General features: G+C 36.9%; 1 protein-coding gene across 3 annotated transcripts in view; it reads right to left on the minus strand.

Moving 5' to 3' along the window:
• Positions 1-19,973, minus strand: part of klhdc3 (kelch domain containing 3) — a 63,964-nt gene extending 43,991 nt beyond the window's left edge. For all 3 annotated transcript variants that reach the window (XR_005992015.1, XM_041789530.1, XM_041789531.1), the window contains exons 1-5: positions 19,888-19,973; positions 14,267-14,508; positions 8,753-8,929; positions 6,231-6,346; positions 6,078-6,149 (exon numbers count right to left, since the gene is read on the minus strand). Coding sequence is in view for 2 of the 3 variants with exons in the window: in XM_041789530.1 (XP_041645464.1) it covers positions 6,078-6,149; positions 6,231-6,346; positions 8,753-8,929; positions 14,267-14,420 (519 nt within the window). In the remaining variant the exon portion in view is untranslated. The remainder of the gene's footprint in view (positions 1-6,077; positions 6,150-6,230; positions 6,347-8,752; positions 8,930-14,266; positions 14,509-19,887) is intronic.
• Between the last annotated feature and the right edge of the window lie 917 nt (positions 19,974-20,890).

A 20,890-nucleotide genomic window follows, 5' to 3' on the forward strand; every position in this document is an offset into this window, starting at 1 on the left:
CTTTTAGATGCCAAGTGTTCTCAAACAATACAATCTGTGTTATCTAAACAGCAGCATTGAAAGTGAAGTTACAAAGTCTTATCTCAGAGAACAGGAGAGAAATTAATGTAGTAAAAACTGCATGTGAAACTGTCATACAAATGCTTTAAGTGGCCAACCATATATCATACTGAATTTAAATATCTGGTATCACACCAGCCCTAACTATTAAAGCTAAACTTAAAGAACAAAGACTAAATAAAAACAGAACAGTGAAACGTGATCCGCCTCACTGTTTACTGCAGCCAGTCCTCTGCTCTCTTTACATTCAGCTGGCTTAAAGCCATGGTAGAGCTTTAACACAATGTGCTGCCATTGTTCTGTTAAATCTTATTCATGCAAACATGCTTTACAAATAGGACAGGGAGAAGAGGTTGCTATGGAGACAGATCTTCTAAATAGTTAAAAAAACAAAAAAACAATAATGTTTAAATTAGGGCTGGGCAATCATCACAAATTAGATTAAATCGCAATATGGCCAGCTGCAGTTAACTAACTGCAGAAGTTGCTGTATTTCTTTAACTTGAAATGTGTCAAAATACCAGTTTAATACATTCATATTTTGTAGAAGCAGAAATTGTGCAAACATTCAAGTGTTGTTTTTTAAAGTTTTTTTTTAACAAAAATTCTCCTTTCCTTGTTTTCTGTTTGTTTTCTTAATCAAAACAAATGAAAAAAATGGCAATCCCCTACAATAAAGGAACTGATAACAAATTTGTAATATGAGCCAAAATAATTACAATTATATATACGTTCTCATTGTTCTGCCCCAGTTTATTCCATCTAATATTGATGAAGCTTAATGTTAGTTCACCAGCTGATACCAATTATCACCTCCCTGCTCCCACGGCCAATCACAGCTCTTTCTCTCAACACAGCAGTGTATTCAAATATGACTTCTCACTGATCCTTGCTTGCAGTAATGCTGATGCACCATGCTGCTGCTGGCAAAGCTTTACCTCCTCCACCCCAGCCTCCTCCTTTATAGCTTAAAGCTTGTTGCACCCCCATATTCAGATTCATGCGAGGATTAATTACCTCTGAAATAATTTCCTTGTTTTCAGGACACATTGTCATAAATGTGTCTATCCATATGGGGTTTTCTAGCTATGCACTCTCTGGAAGGGAGCATCTTTTACACAGAGCATTCTCCAAGGCTCTGCTCAAAAGATGCTCCCTTCCAAAAATGAATTTTGTAATAAAATGGTTTAATGTATGATATGTATTTCTGACTGATTGTAGGGTATGATATAAAATGATTTATTGCTTGAATTTGTTGAAAAATACATAAGATGAGGATCCTAATAAAAATTGCAATTGCAATATTTGGGGAAAAAATCGCATTTAGATTATTTTTTGCAAATCGTTCAGCCCTAGTTAAAATATGTGAAAATGTCGGTACATGTCAAAAAGGAGCATAACTGTTCAACATCTAAGACAATGTAGATATTTCAGAGCTAAAATTTAACATGCTGTACTTTTTAACTTTTACTTTATGTTCAATTAATTACTGATGGAATTAACTAATTAACTGCTATCAGAGATAACATTGCTGTTAATGGATTTACAGTAAAAAAGAGTTACTTTTCTGTCCCCTACTCTAATAAAAGCCCAGGAGGGGTTCTTCTTCATAAAGGACTGCTTATCAGGGAACAAACAAACTATTATTCAGTCACATGCAGGACTAAATCTATAAGCACCACGCTATAATCCCCTCTATGACCAAATGTCCTCAGTTATAAAATTAAATCAGCGACTGTGAACCGAGTCCTTCTTTCACCAGTCTCCTGTAGGCCCAAGAGACCGCTGCCTCCGTCTAAAATACACTTTAGAAGAATTTATCACATGAGCAGGCTGGCTGCATACAAACACAACCGGCATTTCCCAAAAGGGGAGAGTATATAATCCTCTGTGAGGCTTTTTGTGTTTGGCTACCAACCAGGGAGCTGCATTACATCGCTCTGCTTTTGTCCAGCCGACCTGACCGCTGGCTGCCTGTCTGTGCAGCAAGGACGCAGCAGCAACCCACAGTCAAGCTTCGCTCTGAATGACTGAGCATGTTGTCAGGAGGGCTGAACAATAGTGGGGGAAAGAAATATTTATTTTTTATGCATTTCAATATGAAAAATATAGCAAAATATTTCAAATGAATGCAGGAGGGTTCTCTAGGCCTTAATGCATGCTATTAATTTGTTTTAATTTTTTTTATTTTGATTTATTTAACCAGGAAAGCTTCATTGAGATTACGAATCTCATTTGAAAGAGTGTCCTGGCCAAGACAAGCAGCAGCACATTCACAGAGTTACAAACATGAAACATTAAAACATAAAAAACACTACAAGGCACAGATTGGGGCTGAACGGTTTTCAAAAATAATCGAATTGCCATTTTTTCCCCCAATATTGCAATTTGATATACTATTCTTCCTTAACTTTCTTTAATTCCTAAACAAGGGCTGAACAATCCTTTGAAAGTGTCTAATTCTGATGATTTTGACTCATTTTGCAAATTGGATATGAATTATTGCAATGAGGGGTTTTTGTTATTCTCATATTTAATAAGAAAAAAGTATAAAAATGAAAAAGGTAAGATTTTTTGTAGACTATTCTAAAAAAATGGCACCTGAATGACTGCATAATATGTCATGCATAACATCTCTGCTGCAAAAAGAAGTTTAAAACTGAAATTTTGACTCAAATTTCAGGTCAAAGAAATATTGCACCTTTTGCGATTTGAAAATGGCAGCAGACCATACTTTGATTTAATCTAATTTTCGACTAATTGCCCAGCCCTAGCACTGTTCAACCAATCCTGAGTCACAGATCAGAAAGTCATCGGTCAAAACATCTTCATTCTGATGCATCTCCCTCCAAAGCCTTTAATCTACTTTTAAAACAATTTACAGAGACCAGCTCCCCAAGACAGACATTTCCTGCAGAACAGAAGATTCCAGGCTGCAGGAGCAGCGTACCTGAAACTCTTTATCCCTGTCTCAGATTAACAAATAAATCATCAGAATTCAGGTATTTGAAGTCTGTCATTTTAAGTCTGTGTTCATGTTAGACATGCACAACATGACAAGAAAAAGCAACATGCAACTATTTGCTCTAGCCTGTTGCACTATGTTTATTACTTATCTGAGATCATTTTAGCTTTTAAATCACAAAATTAGCAGTAATTATCCTGATGGTAGCTGATAATGGAGTTAGAGTGTAACTCATACAGATGCTAAGTAAAAGAGCATACATTATTCTTCCTATTTAATGTGATAAATTCACACTTCTGTAGTGAGTTTGTTGTGAAAACTGGTAAAGTAATCACGATAAAATTATGATTTATTGTGCAGCCCTGGAGGAAATGATACCAGAATTACAAACTAAGTTAGAGTACGACTTTAGTAAAAATTCAAAGATATTGACATCCTAGTATTGATCCTACGCAGGACTGTCAAGAATAATCACATTAATACATTTATAAAGGTCCATGATTACTTAATATTCTTTTAATCAGGATTTATCTCACACTTTTTTGTCCCTTTCAGCACACTCTGGTAATGCCAGTGTCTCCCTGCAGCCACAGTGATGTGAAATAAAAGTGAAGCCTATGGTTTGCTACACAGACGTCAAACAGGTGCTGAATTCTTACAGTGAAGTAATATTGTAGGTAGGGGTAGGACTAGATAAGCATTTAGCCTCCTTCTGCCCCTTCTCCAACATTGTAAATGTCCTTACCAAAGGTTAAATGTATGATGAACAGGCTGTCAAGATTATGTTACTTCATTTTGCTGAGAAGTGTTTTTTAAATTTATTTTATTCTTATTTTTTATTCTATGTTCGAGATAAATATATAAAATAAAATCCACCACTGTTCCTTAACGTCTCATTTCACCTCACAGACAGCTCAGAAGGAATCTGAACCTTGTGTTATTGAACATTTACTTTTAACTGTTCACTTATTTCCTTCTTCTGTGGTTAAGTTCATGTCATAATTGTTGATCTAACAATAATCCAGGTCTGTATCCTAACAGGAAGTCAGTTACCTGTAGTCTAAGGCCCCGTCCACACGAAGACAAAAACCATGTATTTGTGTTTCATTTTGAAAAAAGTTTGCCGTAAAGACAGGTTCATTTCAGGAAGTGTCTGCGTAAGCACGGAACCACTGAAAACGCTGTAATGTATATGCCAAGTTTGTAAGTGGCGCTGTAACGCTGCCACGGAAATGCACCAAAAGAGAGAAGAAGATCACAGAAAACTGCCACAAACTTTCTCCCGGCTCTTCTGGTTGTTCTCCACGGTGGATTTAAGAACATCTGGTGTCTGCTGCTCTCACTGGTAAAGGAGCATCACATTTTGCTGTAAAAGCCATAATAAGTTCAGTAGTTTCTGCAGCACGAACACAACCCTATAATCCACCACTGTTGTTTTGGTTTGACCTGCTCATGCGGCGTAAGTTGGCTACACTATGTGTGATGTAATCATTTCAAGAAAGATGTGTTTGGCTGTCCACAGGGAGACGAAACCATAAGCATTAACAGATTTGTTCACTCTGGGACCAGGTTTAGAAAAGTATCGTTTACAGCCTTCCAAAACACTGTTTCTGTGTAGATGAAACGCCAATATGGCAGAAAACTTTTGCATATACTCTTGAATTAGTCTCTGGGTGGGCGGGGCCTAAGACAGTAGAAAAATAAAAAATGACCCAAAAAAAAGTTTTAAATGCAAAACAGTGTAATTTCAAAAATGCATTTGAAACGGTGTGATTAATCATGATTAACTACAGGTAATCTGAGATTAATTATTTTATGCAAATCCTCCAAAATGTCAAATTGCATGAATTACCTTCTCTCTCTTTCTACAGCAGCAAATGTGTACTTTTTAGTGATGCAAAAAAGGTTTTTTTGTTTTGTTTTTAGCTACAACAGATAATGGATGGTGGCTACCATTAAAGGGGACATATTTGACCCCTTTAAGACAAGTTTATATCGGTCTCAGAGGTCCTCAAAGCATGCCTGTGAAGTTTGTTGCTGAAAAACACTCCAGTATTGGATTTGTGCATGTCTAAAAACCCCTCTTTTTCAGCCCTGCTCAGAACAAGCTGTTTCTGTGTCTGTGGCTTTAAAAGTGACTGAGCTGTCTGACTCCGCCCATGACCACACCCCCCTCAAGAAATGGATGTGGCTCTCCTGATCCTCTCCAGTAGAGAGGATCAGGAGAGGAGGACAGAACTTTCTTTCTTTTTGTTGATTTTAGTAAAGGGTTTATTTCATGTGTTTATGCACATCTGGGAGAAAGACAAGTTAATATGTATGATCAAAAATGTTGATAACCAATGTAACTGACTTCATATTCAAAATAAATAGTTTCTGTAAAGTTTAGAGAATGAACTCTTTGCATGCAGAAATTTTCTGATGATAACTGCAGAGTACAGATGCATTTAGAGCTGTAAAGTACTAACTTTCCTCCATTCACATTCCTTCCTCACCCCTGTCCCCCACTTCCTTCAACCATCTGGCATTCAGGATTGCATGATTGCAAACAACCTGCTGTCAGTGGATTTTAACTTTTTTCTATTCTATTATCAGAATAATAAAAATCTGTAAAATATATACTAAACTGGGTGATAATTATTGGCATTGAAATATACTGAACGAGCCCGGTCCTTTTTAATCTGTGATGATCAACAGAGTAGAGACTGTTTTTTTAAGGTGAAGGCCTAACAGCAGGTGCAACTCCATGTTTTGGCTTGAAACTGACGACCCTGATTTGAATCTGACCTGTGGCTCCCTTTCACCACTCAGTGTCTCTCTTCTGGTTTCCTTCTCTGTCCAGCGTCCTGTCTAATAAAGGCAAAAAGCCCAAACAGAACTTTTGTAAATGTATTTGAGTTATGGTCACTTTTACTGCAGGTCCACTCTCTTTTCTCTGTTTCTCTGAATGTTTTTTGTGTCTCTTTTACCTCTAATCCATTAAACACACGTGACTCTCTGTAGAGGAATAACTAAAACAGCAGAAGGATTAACAGCTGGGGGTTTAACTCACCCTGGCATTAATTAATGACCAAACCATGGTGGTGGTGTCCAGCTTGTGGATGTCATTGGAGAAGCAGTCAGCCTACAAAACAGCAGAGGAGATTAATGGAATCATGTTAAATGTTGGGTGAGCCGGCCCAGCAGTGGCGAGTGATAGACTCACCAGCTGCTCGTATCCTCCAAATATATACATCGATTTCCCCAGGACGCAGGCCGAGTGTCCATCCCTCGCCCCTGGGACTGTCCCCGAAATCTTGGGCGTGAACCATCTGTGGGTGTCTGTGAGGGAGGAAGGTTTATATTAACTCGGAGCACCCCAACGTCTCAGTTTACAGTGTTGACCTAACACTGGAATCATGTGTAAGAGAAAACCACTGCACATAAAAGCAGCTGTTACACAGCTTACGTAAGAACATTTCTCTTCCTTCTCCCATCATGAATTCAAGTTCAAACAGCAGCACCTTAAACCAGAACTCAAACCCCATTCATCTTCTCCAGAGTGGATAATGTCTTAACCATCCCAGGTAGAATTACTAAGAGCTACCTCAGACTGAAACAGTGTTTGATGCTCCTGTAGAAACCATTATGTCAGTTGTTGATGATGACCATACGAACAATAAAATACACTTTATAAAACACCAGATACAAAAATGCAATATATAACAACATCATCATTAAAAATATATACACTTTCTTAAAGCTATGTGTGCAAAGAAGGTCCATGTACATTTTAAAATTAAAAAGCTTGTATTTGCAAATAATTCTGGGAATCCCCACAGGCTGGGTGTAGTTCCTTCACTCCCCAGAAAAACGAACCTACACAGTCTTATATTTTTGCCTCTTTGTCCTTTTTCCAATCTTTTATTACACCAAATTAAATACTTTATATTCATAAGTATTTTTGTTTCTAATTGTTTCGACTGTAGGATTAAAATTGTTGATATAAAGACTTCCTGAAAAGTAAGTGGATGATTTCAGTGGGACAATTTATTTCAGGAACCACAGCAGACAATATGAGCGATACGCAGACTAATACTTAATAATAATAATAATAATTAAAATATTAATAATGATAATAATAATAATGATAATAATAATATAATGATAATAATAAGAGTAATAATATCAAAAATAAAAACAAAATAATAATAAAAATAATTATACTACAAATATTAATAATAATAGTATTAATAATAATACCAAAATAATAATAATAATAATAAAAAACAGTGATAATATTAAAAACAAAAATAACAACAACAATAATAATAATAATACTAAATATAATACTAAAAATAATAAAACCAGTAATAATATTAAAAATAAAAATAACAATAATACAAAAAATAATAATAGTAATAATAATAATAATAATAATAATAATAATAATAAAAAGATCTATGAAGCAGCTCCAAAACAGACCTCAAAAGTGCTTTTATAGAACAAAAAATCATGCCCAGCTGATCAGATTGAAATCAGCAGATGAACAATTTTTAGTTTTTATGCTCCAGCTTGGTGCATAAATCCTGAATAAATACAGTGAGTGTATTAAAGCAAATACTTTAAAGACACATTGTATTCAACCTCTTCATAAAGTCAGGAAAAAGCCCACCAGTAAAAATATGTTTTCAGAAGTTGTTTAAAGGAAAGCACAGAGTCAGGTGACCTGATTTCCTCAGGTAGGTTCTTCCAGAGTTTTGGTGCATGGACTGAAAATGTTCTGCCCCCCAAAGTTTTCAGCAGAGCTTCTGGTGCTGATAGAAGACCTTTGCCCAGGGATCTTAATGTGGGTGCAGGAGAATATGGAGTTTGAAAGTCTGTGAAATAACTGAGTGCCTTAAAAGTAATCAACAAAATCTTAAAAACTGATCCTAAAACATCCTGGCAGCCCGTGTAAAAATGCTTAAACAGATGTCATGTTCTCATTCTTCTTAGTTCTGGTTAAAATCCTGGCAGCAGAGTTCTGCACCGTCTGAAGCCTGTCCAGGGATTTTTGGCTAAGAACAGTAAAAACGCTGTTGCAATATTCCAGCTGTGATGAAATAAAAGTGTGTAAAATTATCTCTGTGTCTTTTAAATGATGGAATCTCTGAAATATATTCAAGATGATAAAAAAACCCGCGGTACAAGTGTTGTGGTATGCTGCTGCAAATTCAAACTGCTGTCAAACCAGATCCTTTGCAGTTGATATAATGCAGTCCAGTTAGAGCCCAGCAGACGGCAGAATCTGTTTACTTCCACTTAATAACATGGCATATATTTTAAGGCTGGGAAATTCATAAAAAATTAGATTAAATCACAAACAGCCTGCAGGAATTTTAAAATCACAGCTGGTGCAATATTTCTCTAACCTGAAATTTGTGTCAAAACATCAGTTTAAAACTGTTTTTGCAGCAGAGGTGTTATGCATTACATGTCATGCTTCTTTTTGTACATTTTTCTTATTGAATATGAGAATGACATAAAAAATGAACACTCCCTCCAATGCAACAATTCATATCCAATTTGCAATATCAAAATAATCACAGTACAGCCTTAATTTAGCCTCATATTGTGCTGGTTACAACATAAAATGATTTATTGTTTGTGTTCGTTGGAAAACACATAAGATGGGGAAATAATCACAATAATGGGGGGGGGGGTCGCAGTGAAATTATTTTCCTAATACATTCCTGTTTTACTTACTGATATCAAAGGCATAGAGCACATTGCAGGCCCCTTCTGTGTCATTACGGCCACCCCAGAGGTAGATAATATCATCCAGCAGCACAGCTGTGTGGCCATAACGCATATACGGCACTTCACGGGCGCGTTCATGTCCTCCCATCCTCACCGGAGGGAGCTTCATCCAGCGCAGAGACACTGCCATACGAAACAACCAAGACAGGACCATTAACTCCAAATACAGCAGAATACTAACCTGTTAGAGCTGGAATAAGAACAGAGAAAGAGAATACAATTTCCCAAGTTCAGAAGTTACAGTCAGTTTTGGGGGGTTTCAGATTGGCAAAGATGTAAACAATCGTATCATGTGTTCATATTAGGCCTGGGTTATGCGGCCTAAATATCAGATCGTGGTACTTTTCTTGCTCTCTATTGTAACAGTATTATGTCACAGCTAGGGCTGGGCAATTAATCGCATATTAGATTAAATCACAATATGGCCTGCTGCAATATTCTAATCCCAGACAGTGCAATATTTCTTTAACCTGAAATGTGTCAGAATACCAGATACAGTTTTTTGATGTAGATGTTTTATGCTCTACAGCAGTGTTACTCAACCCTGCTCAACCAAAGAGCCAAACTGTTGAAAAATACCTTTGCAAGAGCCACAATCTAAGTGGTGAACAGTGACAAAAATGGCATGAAGTACAATCAAAATAAGTTAATGATGGCAAAAATGGTCAGAAAGCAGCAAAAATGGATGAAAAGGGGCGAAAATTAGGAGAAACCCTGGAAATTGTCAGAAAGTAGCAAAAATGGTCCAAAAGTGGCAAAAAAATGAGTGAAAAGTGAATAAAATGGTCAAAAAGCAAACGCAAGTAGCAAAAACGGGCAAAAAATAGGAAACAGGTGGTATGTAATGGCAAAAGGTAGCTTAAATGGGCAAAAAGTGGCAAAAAAATGGTGAAAAAGGACAAAAATGGTGAAAAAAGTGGCAAAAAGAAGAAGCAAAAATATGGGGAAAAAAAGGAAACAATTGATATTTAATGGCAAAAGGTAGCTTATTTAGACAAAAAGAGGCAAAAAAATTGGGAAAAAAGGGCAACAATGGGAAGAAAGTGGCAAAAAGAAGAGGCAAAGATTTTGGGAAAAAATTAAACGAGAGGTATTTAATCGCAAAAGGTAGCTTAAATGGGCAAAAAGTGGCAAAAACTAGTGAAAACGGGCAAAAAAAAAAAAGGATTACAGTGGATTAAATTGGATAAAAGTGGCAAAAGAAGTTGCAAAATGGCCCCCAAAAAAAGAAAAAGGGGTATTTAATGGCAAAAGATAGCTGAAATGGGTGAAAAGAGGCAAAAATTGAGAAAATGGCAAAAAAAGTTTTTTTTAAGGTTTTCTGGGGGAATAATATTTCAGATGAAAACATAAAAGAGCCACATGTTGAGTATCACTGCTCTACACTATATGCAAACAGTTTCTTTTGTGGATTTTTTATAACAAAAATCTTACTTTTCTCCCTCATGTGTGTTTTTCTTATTCAAAACAAGAATAACAAGAAAAAATATGAATCAAAATGTCTTTTCTTTTTTTAAAGTTATTTATTTCTAGTTTTATTTATCTAATATGGTGCTCTTTTTAATAAAGAGTGATTTATTGCTTGTGTTTGCTAAACAACACATAAGATGGGGAACCTAAAAATAATCGCACATTAAATCGCAATCGCAAATTGGAAAAAATAATCGTAATTAGATTATTTTTGCAATCGTTCAGCGCTACTTTCAACTGTTTATGCTGTTATAAGAACGCTGCAGCGCCGGGCTGTAGACAAACATAGTCAATCTGATGTAGCAGACAGCGTGTATTAAAGGAGCTTAATAAATGTAGACAGAGGTGCTCTGCAAAGTGTAGACTCACTATGTTGTTAGTATTACAAACATCAAACTGGGAGAGGAGAGAGTATATTTTTTACCTTTTTACTGTGCTGCACATTAATTACAACAGCGTGAGTGGATGATGTTTGGTTAGTCGTCTGAGCTCAGACTGAGCTTTCTGCAGCATTATTTATGTCTACTATGAGCACCACAACACATGCATACAAAAATCAATTCTGTGGCAGAAATTTCTTTACACTGGTCAGTTTATGTGCACCTACTTATCTCCTTTAGCCCCATCTATAAATCTGTTTTTCTAGTTATTGCTGTGCTGTTTATTCTGAGAGAAACAAGAGACATGCAAAGTAAATAAAAGCCTTCTTTTCTCTGGATTTGTTTGCACATGACAGCAGACTGAAGCACAGACTTGCTAACATGCACGCTGAAATGAAAATCAAGCACTGGTACACTTGTCATGTACCAACTAAGCCACTATCATGACCCCGGTCTGAATCAGACCTAAGGTGAAGGTCCTGCACTTGAGGAGTTTTAATGATGATGATGAGATGCAGAATTAATTACTCTGACAGAACAAGGAGAAAATAAAGCAACAGCACATCAAAAAGACTCTAGAGCAGGGGTCATCAAGCACATCTGAACAAGGGCCAGATTTAGTCTTGACAGAGATTCTGGGGGCCGGACTTTCAAATAAACCAAATTTAAATTAATATATTGACCTAATTAACATATTATTGTGTTAGAATTTGTATTTTCTTTTAAAGTAAAAAAAAAAACAGGCAATACCAGTGACATATATCCCTGTTATCTTTAATGCAGCAGAATTGGCTGGACCCCTGAAATTCCCAGAGAATGGACCCTCCCCAGCTGTGATTTAGCACTGATATTAATTAATTTGACACTTTTTAACCCATTTTCACTACTTTGTTTTGCCATTTCTGCTAAATGTTTTAGCCAATCTTTACCCATTTTTTTTAAATCATTTTTGCAACTTCAAACACATATTTTGCCACTTTTCACCCATTTTGCCACTCTTAAACCCCTTTTCACTACTTTGCTAGGCTATTTTTTTGCTATATTTTTGCCACTTTTAACCCATTTTGGATACTTTTTGCCCCTTTTGGCCTCTTTAACCAAATTTTGTCATTCCTTTAACCCCTTTTTCTGCATGTTTTATCCCATTTCTACCACTCTATCATCAATTTTTGCCACTTTCCAACTATTTTGGCCACTTATCATTACTTTTTCCTTCCACTTTTAACCCATTTTTGATACTTCTTGTCCCTTTTTCCTCTTTCACCAATTTTTTGCCACATTTTAACTGCTTTTCACCAATTTGCCTGCCAATTTTTCTCTCTTTGTGCCATTCCACAATCAATTTTACCACTTATCACCCTTTTTTGCCTCTCTCTACCCCTTTTCACCACTTTATTTGGTCCTTTTATGCAACATTGTTGCCAGTCTTGACAATTTTTTTTTACAATTTTTTTTAAACTAATAATGGCTGACAAATATTTTTTGTAAAAACAGATCAAATGGTAAGTAATTCTAGAACTAAATATCAATAATAATTGTTTTTGGGATTAATTCAGTAGCGGCAGACATTCAAAGCCAAAAAATGTCCTTAAAACCACAACATTTTTTTCCCCTCCTGTCTTGAAAGTAATGATCTCCTGGGGGCCGGATAGGAAGCTTTGGGGGGCCTGATATGGCCCTGGGGCCACCAGTTGATGATCAGTGCTCTAGAATGTAAAAGCAGTTGCAATGGCACACCAGGAAACTAGGGCTGACAGCTTCCATTTCATTGGTCGATGATTTGGTCGAAAAGTTTTTCTTTGGTTGACTACAGGCCCACAGGAAACAGCTGTAAACTTGTTCATATTCAAGATAATCCACACAGATTAAACAAAAGCAGCAGGAACAACGTGTAAAACAACAGTCCTCAGAAACTTCTCAGCATTTCTTTAACCTCCTCTGCAGAATGATGATATTTAACACAACTGGATGAAATTCAAACCCCTTCACTCCATTTTTACTAAAGTAGCTCATAGTAAATGATCCTTTTGTCTTGGCATGAGCCACAGATTAACCTTAAAGTGGATTATTTTACAAGCATGGAAGATTATAAAACAGGATTATGGATTATTTGGCCACTGCATGCACGTTTTTGGTTGCTGAACACTGTTTATTCATTGTATTTGTCAAATATCTGATAGTCTGATGTTTCTTCTTTTATGTCAAACAGTTTTGCAAGAAAATGCTCCATAAGAAAATTATTTTGTATCTTGAACTTTCCTCATAAAATAAAGGCAAAAATTTAAGAAATAGAACAGTTGAAAATCCGATTATAAGAATCAGAGAGCCTCGGGAGTTTTAAAAGTAAAGGAGAAACAGAAAAACCATTCTGAGACTTTGAAAGGCTGAGCTCTAAGTCAGACATCAAAGAGAAGCAGCACAAAGACAGTGACGTGATCAAGTCCTGAAACAGTGCAGGAAGGTGTCACATTTACATCCAATCAGTCAGAAACACCTCCATCAGAGTTTGGTAGAAACAAAGACCAGCTTTGGATCCTTCAGGAGGTTATAAAAGCAGAGAGGAGGCTGCTGACACACGGAGGGAAAGTATTTAAACGTGGTTACAAGGAAGAAAAAGGAGCAGTTTTATAAAAGGTCAAGGAAAAAAGCTGGGTTTGTGACAGAGCGATGGAACAAACAGAAAAACACCACAGACCATGAGACTAACGTTGGTTTTAGGAGACAGCTGTAATGAACAAAAACATGATTTTAACATTAACATGACTAACCCATAACTAACCCCAACCCTGCACCTTTGATGGATTATTCCAGGGGTGTCAAACTCAGTCACAGCAGGGGCTGGAATCTGGATTCAGGTCTAACCTGAGGGCCTAACAGGGTCACCTTTTAAACCAGAAACTGTCAAACTCATTTCACCAGAAATAAAATATGAAAAAAACGTAGCACTGATGATAAACAATTTTGACATTTATAAAGTTACATTTAAATTATAATTCCCTTTAATACAACAGTTTATATCAAATTTGCAAAATGAGTTAAAAAATCATCACAATTAGATCTCTTTAAAAAATAGTTCTGCCCTAGTTTAATCTAATATTGTGTTGGTTGTATGATGGAGGAATCATCGCTTGTTTTTATTGTTAAATGCATGAGATGACAAACTTAACAAATAATCACATATTAAATCACAATATTTGGTAAAAAAAACTGCAATCAGATTATTTTCCCAAATCGTTCAGCCCTAGTCCTAGGTTTTTAACGCTGGTCTATTATAATAGGCCAGAACAGAGAGCACGGTCTAGACCTGCCCTCTTTAATGTGTCTTCAGATAACTTTGGTTATGAATTTGCTGTACAAACAAAGACTGACTGATGGATTTTAAGTTGATGCACTTTATGATAACATTGATGATTAAACACAGTGACTGAATTATAAGAAAAAACACCTGAAATACTAAAAGGATCAGAATATAAAAAAATGTAAGAAACTAATAAAGCAGAGCTAAATAAGACAAGGTGGTGTTGAGCTTTTGATATCAAATTGTAGAATTTTCCTACAAATTCAACACAAAAAACAGATAAAAACATAAAAAGATAAAAGAGGCCCTTACCTGTGTTGAAGACATGCACATCGATCTGTCGCAGCGTCTCGTAGTCCTCCCCGGAGCAGTATCCTCCAAAGGAGTACACCTTGTGACCCACCGCCACAGCAGCATGGTTGACTCTCCGCGGCCCTCCTTCTAGGTGCACCGACCAGCGCAACATTCCACGCCAAGCACCTCGACGACCTCCAGTCCTTAGACCATCACTCTGTCGCCCCCCTCGGATCCCATCAAGCCAACACCATCGAAACCTGCGATGAACAAAGGGAGGAGAGACACTCTGCTTAGGACAGCGGCGGAGAAAAACAAGGAGGGGCAATCGAGGAACACACAAAGGGGAACTATTTGTCCTCACAGGGTAAGAGTTACTCGACTCTGCTGCTGCTGACAGGCTCCAAAGCCCTGGCATTATCTACACCGGGAGAGTATTTTAAGAAGTGATTAGACCCACACCTACCACTCCTCTTTCTTTCTGGTTACAGTCATCTCTCTACCTTCAGGCTGCGCTACAAAAGATTTAAATATAGAATCATATAAATAACTTTGCAGCCTTTTGGGGAATAAAACTTCAATATAAAGAGCTGCATCACTCGTCTCTGAACTACAATAACTCCCTCTCAGCTACTGAGGCGTTATAAGGGATGACTGAGTCCAATCTTTGAACAAGAGAGCAATATTCGGGTATGATGGTAGTCAGGTTGGTGTGTTTCTATTAGTGCTGGGCAATTAATCGCATATTAGATTAAATCGCAATATGGCCTGCTGCAATATTCCAATCACAGACAGTGCAATATTTCTTTAACTCGAAATGTGTCAGAATACCAGATAGTTTTTTGCAGTAGATGTTTTATGCTCTACAACCCTGCTCCACCAAAGAGCCAAACTGTTGAAAAATACCTTTGCAAGAGCCACAACCTAAGTGGTGAAAAGTGGCAAATATGGCATAAAGTAGCAATAAAAATAAGTTAAAGATGGCAAAAAGCAGCAAAAAGCAGCAAAAATGCATGAAAGGGGCAAAAATTGGGAGAAAAGGGTCAGAAAGTAGCAAAATTGGTCCAAAAGTGGAAAAAAAAACGAGTGAAAAGGGACCAAAACGGGCAAAAAGCAGTCGCAAGTAGCAAAAATGGGCAAAAAATAGGAAAGAAGTGGTATGTAATGGCAAAAGTTAGCTGAAATGGGTAAAACGTGGCCAAAAAAATGGTGAAAAAAGGCAAAAATGGGAAAAAAATAACAAAAAGAAGAGGCAAACATTTTGGAAAAAATTAAACAAGTGGTTTTTAATCGGACACAAAAGGACACAAATGATATTTAATGGCAAAAGGTAGCTTATTTAGATGAAAAGTGGCAAAAAATGGGAAAAAAGTGGCAAAAAGAAGAGGCAAAAATTTGGAAAAAAAATTCAACATGTGGTTTTTAATTGCAAGAGGTAGCTTAAATGGGCAAAAAGTGGCAAAAAAGGTTAAAAAGGGCAAAAATTGGATAAAAGTCAAATAAATGGGGAAAAAGTGGCAAAAGAAGTTGCAAAATGGCCCAAAACAAATGAAAAAGGAGGATTTAATGGCAAAAGATAGCTGAAATGGGTGAAAAGTGGCAAAAATGGTGAAAATGGCATAAAAGCTTTTTAAAGGTTTTCTGGGGGAATAATATTTCAGATGAAAACATAAAAGAGCCACATGTTGAGTATCACTGCTCTACACTATATGCAAACAGTTTCCTTTGTGGATTTGTTTTTTAACAAAAATCCTTCTTTTCTCCCTCACATGTGTGTTTTTCTTATTCAAAACAAGAATAACAAGAAAAGATATGAATCAAAATGTCTTTTCTTTTTTAAGTTATTTATTCCTAGTTTTATTTATCTAATATGGTGCTCTTTATTGCTTGTGTTTGCTAAACAACACATAAGACAGGGGACCTAAAAATAATTGCACATCAAATTGCAACCGCAATATTGGGAAAAATAATGGCATTTAGATGATTTTTGTAAATGGTTCAGCCCTAGTTTTGATAGACATGCAAATAAAGAATATTGACGGACACTGATGTGCATCTGTAAAAGCTCTGCAGCCCTTAGCATAATGATAGCTAGTATTCTGCACCCAAACAAGGAAGCGTCTGCAGATATGTGTCTAAAACTAGGTCCAACTTTATCAACAAAAACCATCAGAAGCACAAATACCCAAAGAACAGATTAAAATTCAATCTGTGGCAGAAGTTAATGAAGGAGAAGCCTTCAACTTCTCAAAACAAGTAAAGCTAACCCTACATGCCCTCGCTCTGTCTGTCTCAATGACTCACTGTCTCACTGACCTCCAACCTTTGTTTGCTCTTAAAAATAAACCCCCAGAAGACCACTTCACTTAGACCGTTCTATTTCAGTCACAAATATCTCTTAGGAGCAAAACAGGCCAGATCTAGACAACAGGCAAATGTGGGTCTAACTTCATCAGACTCATGAGAATCGTTCAAGAGCAGACTGTAGAGAGGGAGAGAAAAACAACCTCAGCCTCGAGTGACCTAAAATCTTAACACAGTGTCATTAAAGAGGTATGCACAGCTTTCTCAGGGCACACCAGCAAGAACAGTCATGCATGGTTGACTACATTTTCTTTGCCTTTCACACCACTCCTTTAAAAACAAAATGATCTAAGCAGGGCTGTATATTATCGGTATGATACTGGAATCAGCACACATTAGCAGCAGAGATGAACATTTCTGCTGGTTTATGGGCCGTACAAATCATCAGAAAATATCCTAAATCAGCTTTAAATATCAGCTAAATGTGCACCTATACCATCAGGTACTTAGGTGCCTCACTGTGAGCCCTAATGAAGCCTAAATGTAAAACCACTACCTGACTGTCTACGTCCCCTCTCCTCCAGGCTCTACTGACTCAGCCTCTCGTTGCACAGGAGACACTTGCTGCTCTTTACAATAAAAAGCTGCAAATATACTGGTCTCAGCTAAAACGAGTTAGGAAAAATCAGCATATCAAATACTGGCAAAAATCCAATACCATAATATTTTTACATAGTTGGGTTCTTGTGTTCCTGGATGGTCTAGGTCAGGGGTGTCAAACTCAGTCACAGCAGGGGCCGGATTCTGAATTTGGGTCTAACCTGAGGGCCTAACAGGGTCAATATTTAACCACTGACTGTCAACCTCAGTTTCCCCAGAAATGATATGGGGTTAAAAAACTTAGGACTGATGACAAATGATTTAGAGATTAAAAGTTCAACATGACAAGTTAAAAATCCAAAATCTGAGATAAAACGTCAAAGCTGTCAGTTCTAAAGGTAGGAACATGACATTTAAAGTCAAAATCATGTTTTTAAAGGCAAAATGTGAGATAGAATACTGAAACCACGATTTTTAACAACCAAAATATGAGATAAAAATCAAAGTCATGAGTTCTAAAAGTCAAAATATGAAAAAAAATTCAAAAACATAAATTTTAAAGGTAAAAATATGAGAAAAAAATCAAAATCATGAGTTTTTAAAGGTCAATATATGTTTACTGTTTACTTTTTCTAATTTTTATGACTCAACAAGGATTTTATAAATCATCAAGGTTAAGTTTACATTTTTATACTGGAGGAAATCTGCAGACCTCATACTGGTGGGCCAGTTCTAATAAAAATATCAAATGATCTGGAGGGCTTTGGTTGAGCAGGGTTGTAGAGCATAAAACATCTACTGTAAAAAACTAACCTGAAATGTGTCAGAAAACCAGATACAAAGAAATATTGCAGCAGGCCATATTGCGATTTAATCTAATTTGCGATTAGGCTAATTGCCCAGCCCTAAATGGCACAGTCCACATCAATCTTTACACTCTAAATCAATGCAATATACACACCATGTACATCATAAAAAACACACATGATGCAACAAACAAAACGTGTGACTATATCAGTACTGATAGTTTCTGATATCCTGCGTCCCTTAGGACCTCAATTCTTTTTGCTGTGGCATCTAAACAGGAAATGCTATTCACTGAGATTTACTAGTACCATATGGAATTTTCAAATCTGTTAATTAGGGATGCAATGATACACAAGTTTAACACTGGTATCAGCTAGGGGTGCAACCATTCATTGATCTGGATTGATAGATTATAGATTGTTTGAGTAATGATTCAGTCAAATCCACTGAAAGTATAAACATCGATATTAATCGCCTTTTTTACCTTTCGCTTTTAATTTGAAAGTCCCCCCACGTGGTTGGTTATGACAGTTTCCACCCTCCACCAGTCACAACACCGCTAGGTGCAGAAAGCAGGTAATGGCTAGCAGCTGAGAGAGCATCAATATCGTGTTTTTTTTTTCCTTTATGTGAAAAGTAACAGATTGTGGTAAATGGGTTCACAATATCGTCTGATATCGATCACAGGCCTCTAAATCAACTCGAATCAAAATCGAATCATGGCAGACTTTGTGATATCGGCAAATATCGAATCGTTGTTCTGAGAATCGATATATTGAATCGTATCGTGATGAAACTGGTGGTTTATACACCCGTAGTATCAGCCCAGGCAAACACTGGCCATGTGCAAATAATGTGGCATAAAGAGAGACCAGCGGCCAACGTTTATCTGTTGTGCCACACAAATTAAAAGCTTGCATCTGGTGCATTACCTGCCAAGTAAAAAAGGAGATTTGTGTTAGACAAATTCTGATCTGTTTTCATGGTCAAACACGAAACAGAAAATGCTGTCATAGTGGGAGAGAAGAAGTGATGATCAACATTTTGAACATAAATATTGGTATCAGCCCTTATTTTCACAAGTGGTACATCTCTGCTGTTAATGTGGCAACCCTAGATAAGACCATCTATGACCAAATTCATCTACAAACACAACAACAACATGGAGGAATGACTGCCTCACACATGCAGCAGTAAACAAGTTTATAGCAGTTTAGCTCATTTGATCAAAAAGCAGCTTTCTCAGTTCCTTAACAGAGTATTTGATTGTCTTCTTTGATGATCAATGACAGTTTTCAGAGGTATTATTAGAGGGAGGATCTGAGCAGCATTTCCACCATCATTCAGGATGTTGTTGATATCAGATATGACTATTTCAACCTGGTATTTAACAGACAATAACACCCCCTTCACTTTCAGTGAGCCTGACCCACAATGCTACAGGTGTTTTTACTGGCTGTGAATATAACAGACCCACAGATCATACATTAATAAAGCTAATCCAACGTTTCTTAATACAGCTAATCACTCATGGAGCTGCAGCACGGTTACTACAGCCCAGTCAACGCCTCATACAGCGGCTAGCTATGGTTAGCTCCAAAAACAGGAATAAAATACACATATAAAATACATATAAAATACTCAGGGTGAGCTGTCATATAGGGTCGACTCTAACTGCAACCGTCTGAAATTAAAGCGTTCATGTATTCAACTGTTAGCTCACCAAGTGATAAGGAGGAGAGGCTGATGCTAACTGGGCTAATGCTAATCAGTACGCTACCTTATTTAGCCTTAGCATGCTAACGCTATCTGAATGTGAAACAAGCGGCTAAGAGTTAGCACAGCAGCGTTCATCTGCAGCCTCGGCATAGTTCTGTGCTGTTCAGCTAACAGGTAAAGGTATACACAGAGGAATAAAATGTTGGTACCTTCAGGTCGACTCGGCTGTAGCTAACTGGTGTGTGTACATGCAGGGATCCACCGGGAGGAGACTACAGACTCATGACGAGCTGGGAGGAGAACCGTCCGGTAGCGCCGCCCAGCGGCTGGTTCAGTCATAGCCAGAAACCCTCGTTCATGTTGACCGCATCCCGGTGTGACTGACGGAAGCTACGGAAAACTATGGAAACCTGCAAACAACACTTAAACAGAAAGTTAACTGATGACCGGGAGATAGTAAAGTCAGAGTTTCTCAGTGATGTGCCAACAAGCACACTGGTCTAAGCGTGCCCTGGAAACATGTGCATCCATATGTTAATACTAGAAATATACAACAGTTAAAACCTACTGGAGCAAAATGTCTATGTGAGGTTCTCTGAAGGCTTCTTCATGAACCAACGAAGGAGAAGAGGCAGCAGAATCTCTTCATGGTCCTCAGTCAGGTCCAGCTGATCCTCTTTTGGGCCCAGATGTGGGTACTGTGACACACCATATTCATATGTATATGTAATAATCTCTTTACATGCTGAAGAGATCATTATGTCTGCTTATGAATATGTGGTGTCTGGAGAGTTTGGCTTGATATGAGGCGTGCCTGAAAACCACTGGCCTGAGTTATAATTATGAGATAAAAAGTCAAAATTAGGAGATAAAAGTCCAAACTGTGTGTAAGTCTGAGAAAGCAAGCTGTGATTATGAGGTAAGATCAAAATTATGAGATGATCATCATTAGGACATTCATTCCAAATCGTGATTAGTGAGTCAAAATTTTGGGATAAAAAGTAAAATTATGACATAAAAAATCTAAATTATAAGGTAAATCAAAATTATGAAATAAAAAGCTAAAGTTATGATTTAAAAATTAAGATAAATAAAATCAAAATTATGAGATTAAAAATTTATATATAAGATTTAAAAAAAATTATGACACAAAGTTTATATTATAAAAAAATCAAAATTATGATATAAAGTCAAAATTATGAGAAAAAAATA

Source organism: Cheilinus undulatus, linkage group 6 (genome assembly GCF_018320785.1).
Source record: "Cheilinus undulatus linkage group 6, ASM1832078v1, whole genome shotgun sequence".
NCBI lineage: Eukaryota > Metazoa > Chordata > Actinopteri > Labriformes > Labridae > Cheilinus > Cheilinus undulatus.